This window comes from Leptosomus discolor, chromosome 2, assembly GCF_034619465.1.
Source record: "Leptosomus discolor isolate bLepDis1 chromosome 2, bLepDis1.hap2, whole genome shotgun sequence".
NCBI classification, from domain to species: Eukaryota; Metazoa; Chordata; class Aves; order Leptosomiformes; family Leptosomidae; genus Leptosomus; species Leptosomus discolor.
In genome coordinates this window covers 46,393,661-46,404,195 of record NC_141392.1, presented here as the reverse complement: position 1 = coordinate 46,404,195, position 10,535 = coordinate 46,393,661, and the positions used below count along the sequence as shown (strand labels likewise).

General features: G+C 39.6%; 1 protein-coding gene across 2 annotated transcripts in view; it reads right to left on the bottom strand.

Annotated features, from left to right (window-relative positions):
- Positions 1 to 326: 326 nt before the first annotated feature.
- GALNT2 (polypeptide N-acetylgalactosaminyltransferase 2) overlaps positions 327 to 10,535 on the bottom strand; it is a 99,853-nt gene continuing 89,644 nt past the window's right edge. For both annotated transcript variants that reach the window (XM_086461014.1, XM_086461013.1), the window contains 5 exons: positions 7,655 to 7,747; positions 7,365 to 7,448; positions 5,477 to 5,603; positions 1,784 to 1,903; positions 327 to 482 (listed from right to left, as the gene is read on the bottom strand). In XM_086461014.1, the coding sequence (XP_086317140.1) occupies positions 327 to 482; positions 1,784 to 1,903; positions 5,477 to 5,603; positions 7,365 to 7,448; positions 7,655 to 7,747 (580 nt within the window). The remainder of the gene's footprint in view (positions 483 to 1,783; positions 1,904 to 5,476; positions 5,604 to 7,364; positions 7,449 to 7,654; positions 7,748 to 10,535) is intronic.

Sequence of the window (10,535 nt, the reverse complement as noted above, 5' to 3'; positions counted from 1 at the left end):
CTTCAGATCCTTTTTTTTTTATCATACATCAGTTGTTCCTGGAGTTAATCATCTGCTGTGCAAGTACATAACTGAAGACAGAAAGGAACCATTGAAGTCTTCACATCAAGAAGGAATTGTGCTGCAGTCATGTTCAGTGACATCTTTGCAGTGCTCCAAGTCCCCTGGATCCCTGGTGTCTGCTTCAGCACTCTCCTACTTTCAGATAAAGGTGGAATACTGAGGTATATAAGTTCCGTGGAAAGTTTTAAGAAATACATCAGTAATTCAATCAAAACTTTGCCCAATGTCTATGAATCCAAACAGCATTTTGCTTGTAAGTCCTTCTACTGCTGCAGATTAAGTGTGAATTTCCACTGTTGTGACAAAGAAGGACTGCAGATCTCAACGGTGAGACCACCGTTTTTGGCATTTCGGCTGTCTAGACAGAGGTTGCTGCCAACATGCCTCAGCTTAGAATTGCTTTCAATTTGTTCCCATTTCTGGAAGAGAAAATACAGTTAGTGAGCTGGAAAAGCAAGAAAAGGATGAGCTCTACATCCTGCCCTTTGAAATCTTCATAAGCTTCCCTGGCTCATACTTGGGAAAGCTGTGAAAACTGCAATAATAGCACGCAGTTTAGCTGATCCTTGAATAAGAGTATATAAGTTACAGCAAGCCTTGCCAAAACAACTGTTCATTCAGCTAACACGCTGCAATAGACACAGAGCACACCAAATCATTTTCCTCTACTTCAGCACTTCTCAAATACGCTGTCACACACCACGTCACCCATATGAAACCTTCAGTCTGAAGAAAAAATAAAAATCTCTAAACCCATCCACATAACACTACAATTCTGAACAGAGAAGCAAGAAACACAATCACTAAAGACAACTTTAAAAGTATCTGAAGTCTGTCAGACACCTTTTAATTATACAGAAGACAGGCAGTCAATCTGTGCTGTCGGAAGCTCTTTGCCCAAGGTGGTGCCAAGGATAGCGTAAATCCCAAATACTGGAGGTTACAGAAATGTTTTGTCTGTTGCATTTCTAGCATATGGTGCCTTTAAACCTTATGAAGAAAATCTTGCTTCCTTAGTTCCCTTTTCTGAAAAGTGGCAAGAATATTCCTCCTTCATCAAGGAATAGCATTTCAGTCATCTGTCTGCAAAAAGTGATGATACAGAAGCAAGGAAGCTGGCAGGCAATCAGAACTGATGACTTAGCAGAAAGAGATGAATTGTTACATGACTAGATCAAAAAGATGGTATGACTCTGCAAATGTGATTTTCCTCAGGCGTGGGAAATAGACTAAGTTACAATGCTGCATTAATAAAAATGAATTGATGGAGTCTAGTGCTGTTATAAACAGGTCACAGCTGAAAAGAAGAAAGGAAAGCCGAACCATACACTTCTGAGACACAGACTATATAATCTTCAAACTCCACTGAGTAAGACCTTCCAAAAATACATTGTGGAATATATCTATCTTATTTCAAAAAACAGACATGGCAGTTGAAGACTGTTACACATCAAACCTTTACATAAGGCCACTCTTGGAATATAACCTCTAAATTCATAGAAGATTGTCGTTGGCCTATAAAAAGAAAAGTTCAGTATACGAGCTTATTCCTGCTACTCTGCCCTGATGTCATGCATCCTAACTTTACATACACACACACAACACAGACAGAGTGAAGAGCAGAACGGATAGGAGATATGATTACCGGTGCCTATTCTTGCATTCTCATTCACAACCCTTGGTTCCCCCAGTTTCCAAAGTGCATTCACAACATACTAACCTGCCTGCTGTCATTTTCCCTACAGCCCTGAAGTTTTATTAGTGAACCAGGTGCTCTGTCCACAACAGTAAGGCACAAATCCATATGTTTCACTGACTTGTCCTTTGTTAAGGCCCATTCCTAGAAAATGGAAGAAAAAAAATAAGTGCACAAGACAGTGTATACTAACACATGCACAAGGTGCAATGCTATCTCTGCATACACAGCACAGGTTAAAATCCTGTAAATAGCTACCTATGAGCATTAGAACAGTTCAGTGCTTCCCACAGAGCAGGAGAGGAGAAAAGGTTCTTTTCAACCCCAGTAATCCCAATTGCTTCAGTATCCCCAAGTCGGTTCAGGGCTGGGCTGGCTGTTTGCTCCCTCTGCTGGCTTCACACAAGTACAGCAGGCGGTCACACCAGTCCTCAGGTTTAAAACATCTGTCCAAATATTTGTCCAGCTATATTTTTATGTGTCTGTCCCTACGTGTGTGTATTACACACACACACCCCCTCTATGTCAGAGATTTTTATGTAAAACATATATAAAACCCCTAAAAGCTTGGTCTGCAGCATTACTGGCCTCTCTACCTACCCATGACTAAACAAAGCATATGTACCACACTGAGGAAACAGTAGTTCTTAACACGATACAGACCACCAGAAAGCAATACAGAAGAGGGCCAAACTCAAGGGTAGAGGAACAACACCACTTCCTATCCAGAGCATGACATACAACAGCAATTCCTTTAAATGCATGTAAATATGCAACTCTTAGAGAGCAAAGAAAAGCTCTTCTGTATGTTCCGTTGCCCAGCTTGTTTGATCTCAGCATCTTTCAACGCAGGGCCTGATCTTGTGCTGATGCTCAGACTCTCTCCACACCTTTCTCCCCAAAGGTTGGTCTCCAGTATCCAGATTGGTCTTCATTTGTCTAATCATCCTTTGAGGAAGGAAGCTGATCTATTAACTAAGGCCATGCTAATTATCAAATCATGCTCGTCACTACCTAAAATTAGGACAATTAGTTTTCTCCAGCAACTAAAGAGGATTCACAGTTGTATAATACAAAACCCCAGATATACAGGGCCAAGCCTGGCTACATTTAAATGTTATTTTGCAAGCAACCTGCTTCAGAAAGAAATTAAAATTACTAATCCCATCCTATTTTTTTTTAACTTATTTTTCTGATACCATAACTGAATTTTAGGCTTACATAATCACTTTTAAACTCAGTAGATTTAACAATGATTAAATTCCTTCAAGAACAAATGCCCAGGAAACAATCAGAACTTCTAACCCTCACGATTACATGTAATCACCATCGTACATGTAGCAAGCCATTAGATGGATACCATATTATGCAACTACTAGAATAATGGCAACTATGCAAAACAAAGCAAAGGCAGGAGAACTCTGTGTATCCCTTTTTTTCCCAAACCCTTAAGATGAAAAGTGTTCCTTTCACTCTCAATATGTTATTCTCAGATGACAGCAAAACTACTTGCCTTCTCAGTTCTGTCCAGTTTGTAAGATGCCAAAAAGAACCATTAACAGCCATTTCTAACAACTTGAGGAAATAAGCAAGTTCTTTTCAGAGCTTATCAGGAATCACAAACACCCTGAAAACGATGGCCCCCTTATAAGATTTATACTGAATAGTGACAGTTGAGAACAGTAGCAGGGAAGTGTGTTTGAGAACCCTGCAGTCAGAGAAAGTTACAGCCTTCAAAGTATTGCTTTATACCTCTTTACCCTTCCATCAAAAGGCTGCAAAAGCCCCAGACACCACAGAAATCATGCAAGAAATTAAAACATTTGAAAGTTAAAGGTACTGCTTCACAAAAGCTCCAATCTCTGCTGCTGGAGACATCTACGCAATAGCCCCTCGTGGTACAAAACACAGCCCATAGATGCTTTCCTCCAGCACTCAGGAACTATGACTAGCTATAACAGAGATAAGATTAAGCAAGTTCCACTACACCAGAAGAGAAGAAAAACTACAAGCAGTGTATGTGCTCAGGGCACAGGCTGGAAATAGGAAAGCTCTATGTAACAACTTGAAAATCAGGACATCTGAAACAGCCTGTGTCATAAATCAGAAATATAAACTTAGTAGAACACCACTAACCTCAAACCTTCCCTTTCCACCTAAGTGCATTTGGCTTTACCTTTACCTCCTTATCATAACCCTACATATTTGTACATAACTGTCAAATACACCAGAATTTCTTCAGCCCTTTAGAGATGCACATCTACCTTTTTAACCACAGAATTCTACCAGCCTCATAGGAGTGGGGAGGGATCCCATTTTGACTTAAATTTTGCATTTGAAGTTGTGTTGAGCATAAACCAGAGTACACTCTTCATTATAGGAGAAGGTCTCCACAGGCTATAATATCTGAGTACTCTTAATTCCAATCCCCTCCAAATCCTCTAATAAGAATAGCTGCAAAACACATAGTACAGATTTAAAGACCCTGGTTTGTTCTGTATCCCTCTTCTCCCATGCTGTTTGTTCCCTCCAATCCAATATGAATTCTACTTGGACATAAAACCTGGGTTTGACCCATTCTACCTCAATCTGTCTAAACAGCCTCTCAGAGGGACCTGCTCAGAGCAAGTGTATATTGGTTTGTCAAGGTCAGCTTCACAGAAGAAACTACAAAGAAAAGAGGGTCAGATTCAGAGGAGCAGAGTTTGAAAGAGGAAGGTAACTTTGTGTATCTGTAGAGAATACACAACATCACCAGGAACTTCCAAGATTTCTGCACCAAGGCAATTCAGACACATCCACTCTTTCTCCTAAAACACACTGTGGTGTTCTGAAAAGATGAGTGTACTTTCATAAAGGATATAGAAACAGCCTCCCCAGATATATTCTCTTTAACGATAGGGAAAAGAGGCATATCTCATGTATGATGGCAACGCATTCAAATCAACGTGATACATCTTACAGGAAACAACTTTATTTTAGGCTTCATACAACTTTATGGGTTTCCCCTTCTAATTTAAATCAGAGCAAGAAAAATTCTGATACTCATTCAACAGATGAACTTGAAGTATGAACCTTACATTTGATTTATAGTTAGGTTGATTCTGAAAAGAATTAATGACAAAGGAGCACACAAAACAGTGAGCACGTACGCATATATTTTGTGGTTTTGATAACGAAGTCACAAATGCATAAATAGATACTTTGAAATAATTAATGCTCTCATTTACAGATTTGACACATTTGCAATTAGTCTAAGAGCAGGATTAGAAAGGATTTGTTGAAACACTGCCTTTACTGTGACTGAATAGCATATGACATTTAGGCACCTCTGTTTTCTAGAGGAGCCAAACAGGGATTTAAGATAGATATTTTTTATACTCTGCTACTGCAAATTGGAAATTACTAATGGGGCATCACAGTAAAGCTTCCTCCTGGGAAGTTACTAGTCTCTAGTGTGAAAGCAAATATTAAAAGAGACAAAGGAAGGGGATAATCTGATGCACATCAAATAAATCTGAGCTCAGATTCTCATCCTGAAAATGCAAAATGATATCTGAGTGAGAAGTTATTTATAACAACTAATCTGCCGATTTGAGTTCATTTTCCTATCACCAGTACACAGTAGCTGCTTGAGTTAAAGAGTTTCACTTTTTTGCGTGCTTGTTTTTGTTTTAAAGTTCACATACTGTGGAAAAAAATTAGTGGCATACAGACCTGGTTTCCCCCGGCGTTATGACATTCATAAACTCCAACAACACCATCTGCAAAATGGCCCAAAGTGTCAAGGCAATTGGTACCCTGCTGCAAAGCCCCAAAAGCTATATCTTGATGATCAGGTACCCTAAAATAAAACCAGAAATTTCTGCTTAATTCACTTTTATTTTTTATTATTTGTTTAACTCCTTTTCTTTACTTGGAGTACTTTTAAGATGACAAGTTAAAGATTAGTGGTGACTACTATCTGGAAATCTCAATCATCTTCTGAGGAAGGCAGGCAATTATGTGATCATGAACTGATCAAACATGAGTAAACTTGCAAGCTTAGGACAGAATACAAAAAGATTTGTACTACAGAATGAGGATGAACATACAAACTTAGCACAAAAAGCAAATTAAACGTGACTTAACATCATCATTTAAGGTCACTCAAGCTTAATGCTATTGGTTAAGGTCAGCAAGCCCTCTTGTTTTTTCAGCCAAGCTAGCTTGTGGCACAAATATGACATTCTACATTTTTCCCAGACCGTTTTCACTGAAGCGTTGGAAAAGGGGTTAGGAATTTAAAAAACCCAATAATTCTCAATGTTTTGCTGATGTCTATTTTCTAATGGTTGCATATGAAGTGCACTCCTATAGTAAGGAAATACCCAGGCAAACCCATTCAAAAAAGTACAGTTGTGGGGCAGAGTCCATGAGTTCCTGCCAAACAGTAAGGCAAGGGCATATTAGCTTCTTTTAAAACTTCAGACTGTAATAGGAGTATAATAATTCAACCCAGCAGAATGAGCACCAGAGATGATACAGAGTAAAACGACATTACACTTAAGTAATGCTTATGGTAGCACGTTTTCCAGGAGAGCTTGCCAGACATTTTTTCTGACAAATTAAACAAAAATAAATATCCTCTGGCACTTTTAAGAGAAAAAGAATAACTTACTTCCTCAGCATCATCCTGGTTGATGAGACTCGTTAGTATGTGTGGTTCTGTACATGTTTCACTAGGGCTGTAATGGTTGGTGCTTTTGCATTCCAAGCCTATATGCCACTAGCAGTTACCCGACTCTACTGACACGAAGCGCCCCCCAGAAAAACATAAGTACTCTTACAAGCCACGCACAGTATCTTACCATTACACTACCAATATTAGGTTGACAGCAGACAAGCAAACTAGTTTATAGACAGGTCTGACAGACATACTTGTTAATGGGTTATTGAACAAAAACCTTTTTATCCTTTCAAAAAGTGCTTCTCCTTGAGGATTTGTCATTAGTTAGAATGCATTCATGTTACAGAAACTGTTAGCAATGTTACCCATCATTTCCTTCTTCTCCCTGCCCCCCGCCCAAGTTAGTGATTATCCAGTGACAGAGAACAATAGAGAAAGAGCAGAAGACTCAGCTGCTCAGAGGCTTAGGCATCTACCCTTGTCTGCCAAACATACAAGGCCCTCTTGTCCGCTGACTCCCGTTACTTGTACCATACTGACGTTCAGCCTCCTCACTCAACTAGGCATGTGCTTAGGCAAAGGCAAAAGCTCTAATGGGACAACAGAGTACAGAACAGTGCACTTTTGAGCAAACTGCTTGTGTAGAAGACTAACTTCAGGCTCAGATAAGTTGAGTCCTTTGGACACTCTTCTCTAAAATACCTGCTATTGCAGCTGTAGTTGCGGTAAGTAGAAAAAGCAGCTTACTAGGGAAAAAGGGCTCCCTAGGAATAGAACGAATAAAAACCAAAAAGCACAAGCCCGCACGAGGCATTTCTTTCACAATTAAATTAAAAAACATCCTTTATATCCAAGGAAGGAGAGAGGGGAAACTGATGATTTCTAGGGAGAGCAAAAAAATATCTCCATACTGTTTCTGATTCAGCCAAAACTCACCGTAACTCAGGATAAACATTTTCAAGATACCACTTGAAGGGTTTGCAGCTAAGTCTTTTTCTGAGTTCCATTCGGCTTTGAATACTAGAGGGGGAAAAAAAAGGAGCAGTTTTCAAAGTCAGGCTGCTGTCTTCATGTACGTTAAGGAATACACAGAAAACCCAAGAACGGCAGAACTGTAGAACTATGTCTTAAAGAGATAACTCATAAGAGCTAGCACTGCTTTCACCTCAGAAGGTGCTGTCTCGTGAAGAATCAACAAATAGGGCAAAGAAGCACTCGTGACTTACTTGCCATAAGGTACATTCCTGGCTGAAGGCACTGCTGCGTAATAGAAATTTTTATACTCATCCATCCAGACTTCTGCTGCCCTGCGTGTATTCCTAGGGACAACCACATGAAACACATAGGTTATACTTTCTCTAGCTGCAATTAAACCACGTCATTTATCCTTGGGTCGATTCTAATCCTTCCTAGTACCACACAGTCAGCTGCCTCAAGCCAGGGAGAAGATTCCCTGTTAAAGACCCAAGTAACAGAAAACCATTAGAGAGTAATGTAACTGAAATCAATGCATTTAGAACGAAATTTATGTCTTTTCCACACTCATCACTGCTTCAGGTTTTCATCCAGAATTTAATACACATCTTGGAGTTTTTTCTGCAAACTTCATGGTAGTTAGGTTGTTATTTGTTTGCTTGTTTTCCTTTTTATAAGATTAACTTATCAGAAGCCAAATTCAGTGAGTGTTCCCTTGGATAAGCAAGCTAATTACAAAGATAAAAATCTCAACAATAGGTAAAAGACATTATTAAATATTGGCATTCTGAAAACCGATATGCTAATGTAGGCAAGACTTTTTCAGTCTTCATCCCATTCCTACCAGATGAGCGCTCAAAGTTCCAAAAAAGACGTAAGCTGTTTTGACATGGAAGGCTATGAACCAAGCAAGCCTGCTGTAGCTGAGGTAAGAGGAGAATCAGTAATTAGAAAATATTTTTAATGCTTTAAATTTCAAGTAAGATTAATTATTGCAATAAATACAAAAAACACTAACCCAAATTCTTCTAATAAATACAAGAGTTTTAGTAAGAGATGTATTTCATGTAACTGGTGTCTTTAAATCTCCTTTTGGACTGCAAGAAGGTAATGCCTTTTTCCATCCCTTGGCTTCCATGTAAAACTCATTTACTTCTATTGTTCATAATTTTATGCTTAGAAAATTAAAGTCTTATTTCACTTGAAACTGCCATGCTCTGCAGCTTATTTTACATTTGGCAGTAAGTTCATCTAAAGCAACTGGAGTAAACTCAGTCAGCCAATAACTTGTTTAATATCATTTTCCAATTCAAAAGACAAAAAATAGCCAGGATAAAGCGAGTTCTTCTTGTGGGTCACTGAGAAGGAAGGATGTAGGGAAGAAGAAAGTCACAATACAGACCTCAATCACTTTTTTGCTTGAGGACTGATTTTTCCTTGCAAAGATTCCTTTAAATCTTTTGTAAGGAAAACCCCATTCAATCCAGAGAGCTATCTCAATGTATCTTCACTTGCAGTCTCAGGCCTATGTGAGTGTCGGCCAGCCACTCAGCACCTGCCCTTGTTGCTTGCTCAGCAAGCAGCTTGGCAGCCCACAGGCCAAACAGACTTTGGTGGTGGGAGAGGAACTACTTGGTTTGCCAGGGTTTAACGACTCCAAAGACACTTTCAAGGCCAGAATGCATGCCTGCATCACTCTTCCTCATACTCAGGGATAAATAGTTCAGCCTTAGTGCAACACAAGCACAGAAACAATGTAGATGCCAAGAACTGCCTAAACTAAGGCGACCCCAACGAAGGCAGGGTACTAAGGAACGCAGCACAGGGTGCACTCAGCACTTAATGCTGAGTCACAGTTAATGAAACCCAGCACTGAGCGATCAGAGGTAGCTTTGCGTGGAGCAGACTGGGGTCTGCAAGGTTTATTAGCTTGTATGAAGTGGTATATTAAGGCAGTGCATACTGGTCTAACAAATCCTGCCAGAACAAGCTGTATCTGCCCACACCATGCAGCCAAGATGTGGTGTCCCCTCTCATGAAACTGGACTCCCAGTCTCTCATCCAGGATCACCAATTTGTTTTGGCTGCCAAAAGGCAGTGCATACTGACTAGACAGCTAAAACTAGGACGCTCACCCTGAGCACTCCAGAACAAATTGCATACAGTCAAGGGACAGAGGATAAGCTAACAAGTCCCATCTGCAAGACCAGCACAGATGCCACACTTTCCACCAAGTTTCTTGGCACCATGGTCCTACATATACCCTTGTAATACAGGTATTATCAGATACCCCATTACCTTAGGTTTCTTGTTCTCTCGTTGCTAAAATTGATTTTAAGGCATTCTATTATATAGGTTTGACACCCAAGAGAGATGACTGAGGAGGAAACCTTCAACTATACAGCAACTTGTCAACCCTGCTTTCAATTGATATGCAACTTTTCTAGGTCAATTCAAAAATGATTCCAATGAAACAAAGAATTTTAATGGCATTTCAGAATTTGAGACAGCTGGACAGCTAAGGGCACAGGTAATAAGCCACTTGCAGAGAAAGGTAGATCTGGAAAGGGATGTTAAGTACCCAAGACACTCGTTTGCAGGTTTCAGCTGTCTTCATCATTCAAGTACATGTGGTATCCCTTTTCAAAGTCATTTTGAACATAAATGACTGGAAAACACAATGCGACTAAAAAAAAAATCCTGTCATAGTAATTGTCAGGATGTTTGAGTGATCAAATCACAATGATCATTTGACTTCACAACAACATCCAAAAACTTTAATCCCAGTACAAACACAGAATCTTCAACCCCTGCTAATACGACGCATTTCTGATATCTGCTGTATCCTTGCATGCATACAGCCACACCTTTTTCCTACGTTTCAGATGAGCTATGTTTAAGTACCTATTTACATCACAGGAAAAGCAGCATCTTGGCACCAGCCCAAAGATGGAAAAGCTGCAGAAGAGTGGGAAAACTACACATTTTATATATGTATTTTTATTACCCATGCTCCTTATTATGACACTGTCATTTTAAAACCTACTGTGAAACTAAAACAGTTGCATCCTAAGTCCACATAATACAGATTAACTGGTAGACCTTTCTACCCTCCTGATGTACACTGTAAAC